The 15,563-nt window shown below is 36.2% G+C and overlaps 1 protein-coding gene across 4 annotated transcripts in view; it reads right to left on the bottom strand.

Moving 5' to 3' along the window:
• Positions 1 to 1,641: 1,641 nt before the first annotated feature.
• The window catches only part of PHIP (pleckstrin homology domain interacting protein), a 105,877-nt gene continuing 91,955 nt past the window's right edge, over positions 1,642 to 15,563 (bottom strand). For 2 of the 4 annotated variants that reach the window (XM_051613752.1, XM_051613754.1), the window contains exons 34-40: positions 15,440 to 15,490; positions 15,012 to 15,161; positions 13,234 to 13,386; positions 10,973 to 11,136; positions 10,217 to 10,497; positions 9,753 to 9,914; positions 1,642 to 7,966 (exon numbers count right to left, since the gene is read on the bottom strand). In XM_051613752.1, coding sequence (XP_051469712.1) covers positions 7,323 to 7,966; positions 9,753 to 9,914; positions 10,217 to 10,497; positions 10,973 to 11,136; positions 13,234 to 13,386; positions 15,012 to 15,161; positions 15,440 to 15,490 — 1,605 coding nt within the window. In that variant the 3' untranslated portion in view covers positions 1,642 to 7,322. Of the gene's footprint in view, positions 7,967 to 9,752; positions 9,915 to 10,216; positions 10,498 to 10,972; positions 11,137 to 13,233; positions 13,387 to 15,011; positions 15,162 to 15,439; positions 15,491 to 15,563 lie in introns of those variants that run through there. The other 2 variants (XM_051613755.1, XR_007888920.1) reach the window with 2 other exon arrangements.

Here is a 15,563-nt window from a genome sequence, read left to right as displayed (position 1 = left end):
TTTGCTCATTTGTCTGTGGGAAAAATGACAATCTTTTGTGAAGATCATATTGATTGCCAGAGCAGAAAAGAACATAAGTTTTGGTACAAGAACTTCTCGTTTTGGAAACAAAATGGTCAGCTTCAACCATTATATATAAATTTCCTTTGTTTAATGAGCATTATAGGAGTGAATGGTATTAACAAGGTAATGAAGCATTACACAGTCAGCATTTAGCTGTCAGAGACCAACATTTCACAGCATCTGTTAATCCTAAGCCAAGTCTTGATTCCTATTTAAGTATAATAACCATGGTAGGTTTCAAAAAGGCACCTGTCACACAAGTGAGAACTGGGATTTGATTGTATTTGAAGGATTCTGTACAGGATTCTGTTACACAGAAAAAGATCTTTTAAAAAGACTGTAGGCCTTACAAAATCTCCCTTAGAAGACACAGTTATGAACTGCTTATGGCTATTCACAGTAACAACACTAAAATCAGACCTAAAACTAAAACCCTGGCCCTGGGGTGGTTTGTTTTGGAGGAGCACACTGTCATTATTATAATACTGCAATACTGAAGATGCCTATACAATAAAAGTAGCACCTCCAGTACTTAACAGAAACATGGAGGGAAGTGTGTTGCATTTTCAGAATTCTAAAATTACTTCTCTCCAAGCAGAACACACCAATTACTAAAATTCACACAGATGCTTCAGACACCAGAGGTTTTTTGCTCATTCGGTAAAACAAGCCTTGCTTTTACAACAGACTTGTGGATGTGTCTGGAAAGCTACAGGAACTCAATTCGTTCCCCTCTGACCATTCCTCAGCCCCACTGCTCAGCAGCCCACATACCTGCACCTGGGAGGGCAGTGAGGGTTTCTTCTAGCACATCCTTGTGATTTCATGTGAGGCAGATAAGGAGGAAGAGATCATCTGATAAAGCAAATGATGCATAAAATGAAACAGGAGCCACACGGTGCAGTTTTTGAAATACTAAAGGTTTCTTTTGTCGTCCACCTGTTGAGCAGAAACATGCAGGTATAGACAAACAAACCCCACAGCACATCCTGCCTGGACACTGCTATGCACTGCCCGTTCAGGGCAGCAGGACCAGAGGCCAGTATCTGCCTGCAAGAAGGTGGGGGACTCCTCTCTGCTTGGCTGTTAGTAGCTTCTCCTAGAGCTGTTGGGAAGCGGAGATTCCCACACAGACTAGATGCAGCTCCAGTACAAACAGCTGTCACCTGAACACAGGTGGCTTCTTGGGAGGATGAGGGGTACCCTGCTGCACGTGCCAACTGAGCGAAGAGGACTGGCAACACGTCTTCAGTGCCAGATGCTAGTGCCTTCATATTGCCACAAAAATTGTGTTTTTTAGTAAAAACCCCTACAAAATATCAAATTTTCTCTCTGTCATGTTTTGGTTGTAATTTTGTCTGCTCCCACAGAATACATGATACCATGCTAGCATATACTGCTACGCCATATTCACAGAATCACAGAATCCTAGGGGTTTGGAAGGGACCTCGAAAGATCATCTAGTGCAACCCCACAAGGAATCAAAAGGAGCTGACTTCAGGCTGTTTTGAAGAACACATAAGCAACTGTCCAGTAACACAGTAAATCCCTAGATAGAAACAAACACTGTTGGACAGCTTAGAAAAACATGTTTTCTATTTATTTAAAAATAAGTTTGTAGTTACTACATTGCAGTGACAGTAATCTTACACATACATTCTAGTTTGTATAAAAGGATTCAAAGTATTATGCATCAAAACTAACATAGAAAGTGTCCACATAACAGTAAAGAAATTTCCAATCCATATGTACAAAAAAGAAAGGGCACTGTTATCCTGGTGAGATACTTCAGGTTATAACATGGTAATCCAGATTTCTGGAAGGAAAAAAAACCTTGATAAAGCTAAAGAATTATAGTTTTCAAAACTGTTACTCATTACATACAACAGATTTGGGTTTTACATAATTCTGTACAAAATAAGCATAATTTTTAATCTGAAAATGTGTCAGTTTAAAAATTAACCTTTCTAGGTAATTTCCTCGAAGTTGAGCTCCATTCTATACATATTTAAACATTATGACAGAACTTAATTCACACAAGATCATTATCCAGTTGTCTGCCACACTTCTGCAGTTTCAGTATGGTCCAAAAATGTAACTTCTGTACGGTCCCAATGTATTAGCAAACCAACACACAGAGTTGTAAGCACAAAAAAGTACACGTACATCATACAGGCATGTGTACATGATAGGTACTCACATTTATTTCTACTCCTAACTTGTTTGACCTCATTCTTTTTTCTTTGTGGGTAGAAATTTATAGTATAGTACTACCCTTCCATCCCTAAAATGTATTGTTTGCACTATTTGAAGTGAATTTCCTGATGTATTTATCTGCATTAAAAAGGATTCAAATGATTACTTGTCTCACTATCTACCCCCTAAAAGCTAAATTTATTCACCTTTATTTTATTGCAGCATATAAGGTTTCCCTCTAGAGTGCCTTGAGGCTGTTATACCCGTGGGGAAAGAAAAAAAAACAAAAACCAACCTTATTGCCTTTTTCTGCAATTTAAGATGTGTTTTAATCCAGCTTTCCTCACATTTCCTCCTCTTAATACACTAAAGTGACAGGGTGAATCCCCACATTAAAATAAGCACCTAGAGATGAGCTCTAGTTTAAAAGCTACCTGTTATTTTCCCCAGACGTAGCATACAAGCTGTATTCCTGATTCAGAAAGAGGAAACTACATAAGCTGTCAATACCAAATTTGTTACTGGAAACACAGTGTCAAGCCTTGGCCAATTTAATAAAATTTAATACACTTTCCTCTGTGTATGAACAAGTATGTATATACAGTAATTTACAGCAGAAAACTAACAGCCCTTTTATCAGTTGAATATCTAAGTCCCCTTGGAAACCAACCTGTTAAAAGAACTTCTGTGATAAAGAAAATAGTAATTTTAAAGTTAATTTGTCTTCATTAGGTAGTAAACAGAAAACGAGCTTTTGCTGTTCGTAGGTGAGGTTTTAAAGCCCTCTAACTTCTGCATCACAGCACTGTTGCAGAGTTGTATTTAAATTCTTCTCAGATACTCAACTGTGTTAAAAAAAAAAAGCCAAAACAAAAAACCTCTGAAAAACTACTGTGGACAGTAGTTAGTTACCTTAGAATAAGGTAATGACTCAGGACACAGTGTAAGCATTGTGGCATGGCTGTATCTTGATTGACTGGTAACATGTTAAAGCTACCTCAGCAAGATTCACATGCTTCAAACTAAATGTGGATGTTGGTGAAAGGGAGCTTAGAAACCTCTAACCTCCAATTCACCACGTAAGTATGGGGTGAAAGGGTCCCATCCAGCTAAGCCTACTGCTTTTACAGGACCAACCATTTAACATGTGCCTAAATTCAAATTACACACTAAAGCACTTGCTTGTAGTCCTTGATCCAACAAATGTGAGCAAAAGATTTAACAACGTGGTGTAAAAATTGTAAGAAGCTTGAAGTTACTGATTGGACTATTTTTTGTGTTGTGTATAGTAAGACAAAAGCCTCTGGCACAGAATGAGAATTGGTACTAGAAAAATATTTGTACAGCAATACAGTAAGTTGTCTCTACACTACAATTTATTTTGTTATAGATATCAATATATCCTACGTGCTGCATCAGGGTCCTTTATCAATTTAAGTTTTACAAATATTAAGCCATAGTAATATTTAATTCAACCAACTCAGTCTTACAAGTCTATCAACAAACTGATCACATGTACAAACCGACACTGTACAAATAAACATATGCAGATATATATCACAGCAGCCTAATCACTGGAGGAAGACATTTTTCTGTCAAGTTGTATCACTGGTTATTGCCGAGTGACAAAGAGCTCTAGTTCAATATTGACAATAATGAACACTACAGTGGTCAAATTTAAGTTCCGTTCCCAGAGAACACACTAACAACAGAAACAGAATGGTGAAAGAGCTGTGAAGTAGGTAGGCACAGGCACAATGATTTCTGTTAAACACTTAGAGCACACTGGTATCACAGAAACAGAAGTTATTTCTTCATTGGTACTTAGAGAACACTCTGTTATTGAGATACCCCTCAGTGGTAAATACCAATTTTAATGTTTCCCAGTATAATGCAGCAATACCAGAAGAGTATCCTCATATCCATGTCAAATATAAATGAATTTAATGAATGTGTTAATTGCCACCAGGTCTGTAAGACAGATTACTCTGACCCTATGTCATATTTACAATGCATATGGAAATGAGCACACAAGACTTTGATACTCCATTTTATGAGCCAGCTGTTAGGTACTTGAGATGGCATTATAAACCATGCATATAAGTATAGTTCTTAAATTATTTCAGAACATGGACCAACAGTTTATTGCTCACATTTAAAAACTTAAGAAAAAAGATCTTCTTCTGTGTTAATATAGTATGTCACAACCTCAAATAATACATTTTTCCCCAACAAAAATGCAGTCTGATGGTGACTAAAGTCTCATAAATAAAATTTGAAACTTAGTGAAATTAAATTATAAAAATAGAGCTTTAAAATAAATCTGGTATTAAATTCTAATAATTTTTTAATGTTACTTCTATTAAAAAAAAATTGACTCAAATGATCCACAGTTTCTTTTCAAAGCAAAAATATTAATGTGTCTAATATAAATTTTAAAAAGTTACTGGCTAAAGTCACTGGTATTACTGGGTGGGAAGTAGTACCCATGTTCTGCAGGTAAGGCCTTTTATCCTTGTAAAATTAAGATGTACAATTTTCTACCTATTGTTAAGGGAACGCATATTATTTCAGCCTCCGAAATTTACATACAAGGTATTTCTGATATATAAATATATACATAAGCATGCCATATAAAACATTATTACAAATGGAGTAAATACAGAAGTTGAATTTTAGATAGAATCTATTTCATATATTACAATGCAGATAACATCAGGAAATTACACATTTTCAAATGATTGCCTTCATCCGTGAGATCTGACAATATGAACAAGTGGAATCAATTAGCTTTGCACTGGGAAGCTGTATTGCAACTGTATCACCATCGCTTCTTATCTTACCACACATTTGGTGACTCCATTTTTAACTGAATGAAAAATTCTTGCTAGAGAAAAATTAACGTACCAACATACGAAATGCAAACTAATTTCTGCTCACTCAGATTTACACCGTAACAATTCAAAGAGGATCTGGAAAATATTTTAGTCACTTTTTGTAGCAAAATGCACAGTGAACTACAGAAAAGTAGGTTTAGTAGATACCAATTTGCTATCCAGAGTAGCATGTTTCTATTCCTCCTGGGGCCAGATAACAGTGTTACTTGTTCAACCATTCAAGCTTTTTTTGTAATAGAAAATAAAAAGAGAGTGAAGAGTTAGGCCTCAAATAAGTATACAGAATCTGTGCAAATTTACTGTCTTAATTCTGTATGCCCTCCCTTCCAGATATTGCCAATGATGTTTGGGAAAAAAAAAAAAAAAAAAGAGTATTATTATAAAGTAAGGGTGTACAGAATTGAGGTTTCATTTCAGATTTATTTTTCAACTAATTTAAGGTCACACACATCAAAAAAAAAAAAAAAGAAAAAAAAAAGAAAAAAAATCTTTCACACTACCCAAATTTCCAAATTAATGAATAACCAGAACAGTTTGGTTACATTTTTGTACCATACCAGATCTCAGAAAATATGACAACTTCTGTATTTTGTTTCCTTAAAACTGGACAATACTTTAAGTGATAGAAAATGGTATTAAAGTTTGTTTGTAAAGGTATAAAATAACTAAATGTACCATAAACAAATAAATAACTGCTTTTCTTTTCCAGAGCAGTACATATAACAATACATTCCCCTAAGTCATATAGTTATCGTTTACAATAGACAACTTAATTTTACTAAGGATGCAAGAAATAATAGAATACAAGGCACAATCATTAAATGGAACTTTTCTTTAGGGTGTATATTGACTTATGTCAGCGTGATATACCATAAAAAGTGCAGAAAAACACAATGTGCAATGAGACCACTGTATAAAACATGATTGCATAAAAAGTGATTTGGCCTTTTAACCTTAATAATTGAAAATAACCAATCTTCCCCTTAAAATTAAACTATAAAGTATGACATTTTAAAATTTATTTTCAACTCTAGTGCTATCTAAAAAATCCTGAAAAAAATTTATACCTGGGTAATATTTTATATGTATGTGTTTATGTATATATTAATATATACACATACACTCTTCTTTGTAGGTCATTTTAGCCTCTTAAGCACGTCTGAAGTTGTAGAAACAACAATCAATCTGGATCAGAAAGTAAACATCATAATTCCATACCTGTCCTGTAATTTCCTTGAATCCTTTAACCAATTATACATTTTGTCTAAAACATCTCTGTCAAAGGACCCCACCAGTGCATTATTTTCTACCAGAAGTACCAAAAAGGATACATTTCAGAACAATGTTAACAACTTACTATTTAAAACGATACACAGCTTTTATCACTGCAAATGTTATGCTGTACTGACACTCAGAAAGAAAGAAAGGCTTTCCACTGCACTGATTCTCAGTCTTTGGCACAATAAACAGAGATTTAGCGATTGATACAAGAATCAAGGTCTGAAAAATTAGACATTAGTCAAACTTTTTCCAATGTGGATATATATATATTTGTGATTACATTTTTGCTATGTTTGGCAGAGCTTGGATAAACCAACTGCCTGTGCTAGGCTTCTTTTGCAGTTGAACGTTCCATCACTACTGAAATTAAGCATTTTCAGATTAGCAAAGTTTGGTATTTTTGTATTTAATAGAAACCTAAGTGAATTTACTGCCACTTTTTCCAAACCCTGCCTTCCTACGCAACTTGACTTTATAATACAATCAAAGCGTACCTTGCTCAGTTAAAAATAGACATCTCTTTTCAGTTTGTGGCATTTAAAGTTCTATCACCTTTTTGTAACTGTGTAGAGATACTATGCATTACTCAAGCAGAGTAGTTCTCAACTCTGTACGTCGGTCAGAAATTGCGTCAATTATTGTCAGCTGTGAACAAACAGACTGTTGAAATGCATAACCTATTTGGAGGGCAATAAATAGCAAAAGTTTAAAATATATATTTCTTTCAAGGCCTGTTCTCTCAGTTTATTTTTTGCTAATTTTTTTCTCCCCAAATCAGAACATATTCTTCTAACCCATAATAGCAGCAGGGAAGCAGAAGTCTGTTCCACTGTTCCTTAACTGTACCTACTTCATAGCATTCTGAAGTAAAACCCTTGGTAAAAATTACCAACCGATTAAATTAGCTTTTGCTTTTTCAGTCAACTTTCGGACTCTGCCTCTGCTAGATGTTCCAAAAGTCAAGGAGGTGTCCTCAAACAATAGCTGCCTTTGCTCTTCCTCAGAGTCATCTTCATTGTAAAAGGCTGTCCTCCTACCCTGGTTTCTAGTTCTCATGTGTGGTTCAGAATCTTTAAGCTCTTCAGACCCCTCCTCCATTGGCTCATGTATCTTTTTCCTCCTGCTTCTTGTTTGCATTTTAACATTCGCAGGTACTAGGAGGTCTGAGCCTTGCTGATGGGTCTTCATCTTCCTTTTTGGCTTTCTACCCCCACGGCCTTTTTTTTGTAGCAAGTCTTCCTTCATATTATTTTCAGAAAGAGAATTGCATGCAGTAGAAGCAGATGCTTCTTCTGGTACATCCCTTGTGGTCTGGATTGTATTCTGCTCTGCAACCTTTTGCTGTTCAACAACTTGTAGCTTTTTTGGTTTTCTGCCTCTTTTCTTGTGCACCACTTCACAGCTACTGTTATTGGTCTCCACCTTCGGTTTCCGTCCAGGACCTCTTTTCACTGGAGGTTTTGAAGGCTGTCCTCCATGTCCATTTACCTGAATGCTTCCTGATGCCAAAGCATTATTCTTGCAATCTGCTGTAAAGAAATGAGAGTACTTATCACATACCAGATTTGCATTTAAACACATTTTCACACTGCCTCAATAAAACTCTGACTAAAATATCTGAATAGATTCACAGTGATTGTCAATCTGTCAAAATCTAAGAAACCAAAAGTAGGGCTCAAAGAGCTTCATGCCAGTATGCAATGAGGACTAACTTCTAGTTGGGTTTAGCTCAAGGCAGCTTGAAGAGGAAAAAAAAGGAACAGCTGAAGTGTTTTTTCTTGGCTGATACACCACCAGTGGACAGACAGAAACCTCCTATATGGCATCTGCAACAGCAAAAAGTTGCTCAAGAAGCACTGCTTCAAGCATCAGGAATGCTTCATAGGAGGTCATCTATGGAGAAAAAGTTTCTTTCAGCCTGAGGCAGCATCCTTTATAGCTAGTTAATTAGAAGCAGGGTTATTCCAACAGTAAGTGAGGAAAAGAGCAGAAACTTGGAGGACTTTAACAAAAGAATAATGCAATTTGTACAGATTTCTCACACTAACAGACACATGGCAGAAAGTGTTTTCTTGAAGACTTTCATAACCTATGAGTTTTTCTTGGGTGAGTAGGACTCAGCTTCCTCAGTGGGGCATATCACAAGGACCCCTTACAGAGATGTTTGGATACCACAGCCCTTGCCTAGAACATGACCAGGAACAGACTCATAGCCAGCACAATAGCACACCCAGTCAGTCCTTCCATGGAACATTCACACACAGCTCCTGCTGTGTTTAAATGTGCCCCATCATGCACTGAAAGCACAGGCCTCCACTGTCCTATGAGTAGATGTGTAGGAGAGAAAGGATTACATCAACATGCAGATGCCTCTAGCATGACCAAACATCCAGTTTGCTAATGGGTAAACACTTAGCCATGCAGTGTGGTAACAGCTGAGGCCTTTGAGAAAGCTAGTGAAGGGAATGGACAGAATATTTATCAGACCAGAAGCTGCTGTTGCAGAAGCATGGAAAAGAAAGAAAGAACAGATAATCCTCTGGGCAATGAGGACTACAAGGAGTAACCAGATTAATTATCTGGGGCCCAATTTCCACACTAGTTTCTCCATCTTCAGAAAAAAGATGCTTAGTGGATCTAGCTGCTTCACAGCAGCTTCATAACAACTCAAAGCTCCTTCATAAACAGGAAAGTTTCTGTGTCTAGATCTTAATTCAGTCTCCATAGAAGCTTTGAGTTTTAAGGTATTCAGACACCAAAAGAGCAAGTTCAGTCAGAAGATTACATGAAATGAGGTCTGATCAGTCCATACAAATAAATAAACATATGCAATAAACACTGCATAGTTCTATCTGGCCGTGGCTAAAAATGAAATAAAGAAATTGCAGCTGGGACGCTCTGGTCTTTATGCTCATGGTTGTGGAGAGTGTCATCACACTCAGTGTAACTGACTCAAATCTAACCTATGTAAGTTTTATTAGGTAAAACCCACAGGATTTAAAATGTGACCCTGCAGAAGTTTGCTTTGGAATCTGAGGACCCATAAATGACCCTTGTAATAATCTAAATGAACGTACAGATATGTTAATGTATCCAAATTGGCTAGACAGCTCGGTTACCACACCATGAGATGGTGTTAAGAGTAGACAAAACCACATTAATTTATCAAGAAGGAAACAACTGTGTCTGAGTTGTTCCATTTGACTTCTCTATTCTACTAAATCATAATGCATACTAATTTCACCACCCCCAAATTATCACAACTGAAGTACAACACCACAGCCACTGCATCAATAACTGGTGGAGAAAAAGTACCTTGTTGATTAACAGTTGAAGATTTTACTTTGCGCTTGATTTGCTTCTCTTTCTCAGGATTTTCTCTTGTGGAGTTAGTCCTAGTGTTATGACTGTAATCAGATTGAGTAGGGATTGATAGAATATTCTGGTTCTTGGAATGTTTGGTTGAATTCTCCAGTACTACAAGGAAAAAAATAAATAAAAATAAATTATTCCAGGTAAGTAGTTTATACCAGATTCTGGCTAAAAAGGAAGTTATGTCCTACTACAAACAATTTGAATCAGTGATCTAGAAGAGAGAAAGCTTGCTGGGAAAAGTGACACAGCCTAAGTTGTTCAGTTTCCTTGTGACAAACCTCAAAGGCCCAGCAGCAGCTCAAAAAAACAAAAAGTCTTAACAACAGATTTCCAAAAAGCAAGTTTACATTTAAAAACATTCACAGCTTACAAAAACCCCCCAAATATTCAAGAAAACAACTTGCCTGACTTCCCTGGCCCTGCAGTGGTATTCGGCTTTGTAATTAAAGGCTTTATTGTTAAAGGCTTTGCTCCTGAAGAAGTCGATGGTTGCTCTGTAACAGCCACATCTGCTATCCCCCTAGTGCTTCTAGTCCGCACCAGGGAAGAGGTTTCAGCCGCTTTTCCGTTCACCTGAGGTGGAGCATGTCTCAGGGCTGTTGACCGGGCAGGTGCAGAAGATGAAGAGGTGGCAGAAGTTTCTGCCTTCAGCTGAGGTTTTATTAATCTCCTCTTCCTTTCAGGGCTGAAAAAGGAGGAACAATTTGTATCCTGGGTGAGCACTTTTTTATTTTACAGGAATAAATAAAATTAATTGCTAGTGTCTGAGATCGTGGGAGTAAAACAATCATCTCCGTATGAAGTATGTTAAAAAAAATGACATTTACTGTGGAAATTCATGTAGTTGTAAGCCTCTGAAAAGTGAATCTTTACAATAAATGCTATAGTTATATGACAAAGCATGATGCTGTAACTATCCTAACGATGCTGTTTTACTGTACATGTTTAGCAGTTATTTGAATTTTAAGCACTTACACTAGGATAGCTCTAAGTAAAGTTTAAAACTCTTCCACATCATAGGGACTTGCATGTCAAAGCTATCATTCTGCAATATAGGGAATAGTAAAGGAAGTATTAAGAAAAAAACACAGGAAGTTCTACTGTTTAGGTATGTTAAACTTATGCAGTGTGTCATGAATACTATAAAGGAATTACTGTACCTGGATGCAACACTACTGGAAACTGAGCTGCTTCTGCTTCTTTTTTTCCTTCGTTTCTTTATCGTATTTCTTTTATGAAAGCGTAGGGCAGATTTATAATCTGATAAAATAGAACTTATGTGTTCCTCAAAGAAAGCAGAAAGGCGCAAACTCATGCTGTAGATCTAAAAAAGAAAAGCCAGTAGACAAGCAAGTTTTACACTTTTCCAAAATATCACTTCATGTATTTATCGTTGAACAAAAGCTAGAAAAATAAACTGATTAATATGGAAATATTCTAAGGAAATTCTCCTGTCAGTCTCAACAAATGTACACTAATCCATGTGCAGGTTTGCTTCAGCTATTTTCATGGGTTTGAAACAACTGAAGATGACACGCAAGGAATAATTAGAAAAGCCACCTTTACAACTGCCTTTCCAGAAAGCATCCCCTCCTAGCTTCAGCAGAAACCACAAAGAGAGATCCTTAACAGAATTGTATTGTATCATGCCTAGGCTCAATAAATGGAATTTTCTTCTGTACTAAGTTGCATCCTTATATCCTACATTTGAACAACAGCCTATTCCTCTTATGGATCAATTGATAAATACCAGTGAACTGGTTGCAACAGGTACAATAAATGTATTGGAATTATGTAGATGCACGTTTTTTTCCCATTTTTTTTTTCCTCTAGCCTTAGATGATTTACAGAAAGACCCAATCAAATTCAGCGTAGATCCCAACTAATTATGTGAGCACAGTTGCTACTAATTCTGGAAACAAAACCACAGAAGTGAACTGTCTAGTTACTTCAAGAGAGAACATAGCACCTTCTCTGAATAAGATGATATTGTAACAGTTGCCTACCTAATGACACACCAGACAAATAACTGGAGTGACAGACTAAACAGTAAGTGTGACAGATTCCAAATGCATTACTGGAGAGGACCTACAAAGAAATTTTGTAAGAAAATATGTAAAAAAAAAACCTATATAAAAATGTGTGTCTAATATACAATGGAAAAAAAATGCTGATGGGTTTAGGTTTACACTTCAAGTAAGCATCAGTGATGTGAAGTAAGATGCTGAAAGTATCACTGAATGATAAGTCAGAGTAAAAACATTGCCATTTAACAACTAACTACATGGTGCACAAACGGAAAGTTTTGAAGTTCTGGATTACTGAAATTCTTTACATCAGAATCTTTCACTTCTACTTCAAAGTAAAATAAAGAGCTACAAGTTTACTACTATACACTATACCAGTCAGTCTGCAAGAAACAGGAAAACATAAGAAAATGTCAGAAGAAATCGTTCACTACAATCTGTGAAACCACACCCAAGCAAGATTATGTCAAGCATTCTCCTACCTTAGTTTGAGGAAATCAAGAAAAGACAGATAACACAAAAGAATCCAGACCTGCCTAAAAAGCCCTGCCCTTTGATGCAACCAAAAGACAAGAGACTCATTCTTAGGCAACCTGAATAGTGGGTGGGATTGTCTTACTACTGACTGAAGAGAGAGAAATGCCTGATCAGTCCTTCTTGCTAGTCACCTGTGATGGAATTTGTTCCTGTGTTTTAATGAAGTCCTGATGATCTGCTGTTTAGAAAAGCCAAACCTGAAGGCTATTAATAATTCTAGTCTAACACCTAAGGTGTGTTAGTAGAAGAAAAACTACACCGAAGCCTTGAACATGCTAAGGCCACATTTAAAACTTTCCCTGCTAACAGATACTGCACCAACCAGTCAATTTGAGAGAAAACATTAACTACCACTGGCAGGGCACTTCAGTATCAGCTCAGTAAGAACAGCTCCGTAGGCTCATACTTCCTGTTTCCTAGAAATATTAAGTGCTTCATTGCAATCTCACTGCGTTCTGATGAAGAGCATATAAAGTCATTATCCTCTTCTCTCTATACCTGGATATTTCAGGTTGGGGAAACCTACAAAGCGGAGGAGTTTGGGGCTCTGCATATGTTTTGAAACATGTTCTTTCCTTCAATGTGGCTCTCCCTTTAGATAAATTTTCAAATATTTACTTTTGAAACATACCTGCACAACATCACAACTTTAGGCATTTAAACAGCATGTGTTCCTTTCCTTTAAAATAAAACGCTTTACTACTGTCTCAGAAATACTCATATCTGAAGATGAGAAAGAATTACCTTTCTTCTTAAAGTAATCAACTACACTGTCTCTCAGGTTTTCCGTCCTCTTTTTCAGACAGAATTATTCTTTCAAATAAAAAACAAACAAACAAAAAAAGACAAAGTCTTACCCTTGATCTTTTACTTGGTGTATAGGCCTTGGAGTTGCTGAAAATAAGTCTCACATCTTTACATAACTCCATTGGTGACTCATAGTTTCCAGCTTCCAGTGTTTCTCTAACAGTAGCAAAATCCATGGGAGTGTCAATAATATCTCTATAATCCTGTTAAAAAGAGCAAAGTCGTGTATTACAATTTTTTTTCCAAGTCTCTTAAGTATAATTTTCATTATTTAAACCAAACATCCTCTTTAAATAAGTATAGAAAACCGCTAAAGACATTTTGCTCCTTACTACTCATACACAATGTAACTCTTTACAGAAAGACTCATCAGGATTGAGGTTAGAAGTTAAATGATGCAAGATTGAATTAATTTTGTAACCAGATTTACTGAAATACAGGGCTCAACATTTTTTATCCTAAGGGTTATATTACTGACACAATGTGATGAAGACAACCATGATATCAAAGTGTGACTACAAACTCTCTGGCTGGCTTTACAACTCAAATGTGGTACAAAGCCTAATACTGTTTTTGCATATCAGCTTTAAAATATGAGGTTTCAATATTTGAACCTGATCAGAGGCTTAGCATATCCCTGCTGAAACCTGAGCAGTTTCCCAACTGAAGACCTGACAATTTAGGAAAGTAATATTAAAATAATGAAAACTCCACAGGCTTAAACAAGGCCCTGTTCAAGTAAATGACAGAACTTTCTTTCTAGACTATGGAAGAAACAGAGGAATATTCCTATGACAAAACGCTTAAATAACAAAATAAACCAAAAGTTAACTTAATCCATCAGAGCAAACATAACCTGTGTGAGCACTTCTGCATGTTAAACAGGTTTGTGGCACCAAAGAGCAGACTGCTTCATGCTCAAGCCTAGTAAACTGCTCTCTACCAGAACATTTGAGGATCTCAAACACAAAAGGCCACTTGTAGTTGCCCAAGACATTACGTAGTAGTTCAGGACACTTCAAAAATTATGCCTGCAGAAGCACCAAGACAGACCTACTAGTGACTTCCAAATGAGAAGCATTTCTTTTCTCTCATTGGGATTATTAATTTCTGCCAAGTTACTCACCTTGGAGTGCTATCTTAAATAAAAACTTGAAGACATGCTAGAAGGAAAGCATGCAAACCTTTGTTTTGTTACTTAAACTAGCCTAAAAAGCTAGAAGAGATCCAAGGCAACCAGACTTTTGTGTTAAAATACTCCACAGTTGCAAACGGCTGCTGATGGCTATCTGAACTCTTAAGTGTTACCACTCAGGCAGCAAGCAAAGTTTTGGAAAGTTATTGTTACTACAGTTAATGGTTTACTACTGTTCTTCAGTGGGTACATTTTCTGCATCAAGCCCAGATGACAGTGATATGAAAATTACTAGTTTTTATACTTCTGAAATTAAAAAAATAAAAATCACCCACTACATCTGTCACATGGAACAACCAAACACATACACTTCATATATGAACATTTTTCACTCAGAAAACTGAAGATGCATCTTCACTTCAAAAGCTATCATTTACTTAACACAGGCATCCCTGAATACAAAACATTTTGCAACTAAAGTATTTAAAAGAGCAAAGAAGTAGAATTTTTTTTTTCATTACTTAAAAAAGACAATAAACATTATTATCAGATAACAATCAAGCACTGAAAACAATTTCTGTCACTAGAGCTGCCTGAAGTTTCAATTAAATAATTGGAAAAATGGGTGCGGTTGAAAAAACTCAAACACCTAATAACTGGATTATAACCAGACTGTCTTTTTGAAGTACTCACTGGATATTCAAGGAGATCCACTGGTTGTCGAAATGGTTCAGAATCCTCACACTGAAAGATGAGATTCAGCAGCTCCTGACACTGCTTCTTCCATGACTGAATGTCGTATGACTGAGCTCTATTACGTAGCCGCCGCTTCGGCTGATGATCCTAAAATTACAATATTGTCTGGTATAGATTAAATAAACTAGCTGCTTTTACAAAAATTAATGGAAAAGGTACTCTGCAGGATGTAAATTCTGATTAATGAATTTGTAACAAGCAGCAGCAGAGAGAGAAATGCTTTTACATTCAACAGCTCAGCAGAACATGTCACTTTCTAAAAGCTGACATTAATGATAAAAAAAATTTCTGTTTTACATTCCTTAGTTTATAAATGTTTTGTAATTACTTATAGCACTCTAAATCTAAAAATATAAAATATTTACCTTTCTTTTTCTAGTAGAAGTTCCTGGCACATTTGTATCTTTCTCTTCTTCCTTTGAGCAAGATAATGAGTCGCATAAAAAGGTTAAAAAAATATAAGCATATATGAGTAGGTGAGTTCTTTCA

The sequence above is a fragment of the Apus apus genome, chromosome 3, assembly GCF_020740795.1.
Source record: "Apus apus isolate bApuApu2 chromosome 3, bApuApu2.pri.cur, whole genome shotgun sequence".
NCBI lineage: Eukaryota > Metazoa > Chordata > Aves > Apodiformes > Apodidae > Apus > Apus apus.
Note: the sequence above shows the minus strand (reverse complement) of the source record. Positions and strands in the feature narration are given on the sequence as shown.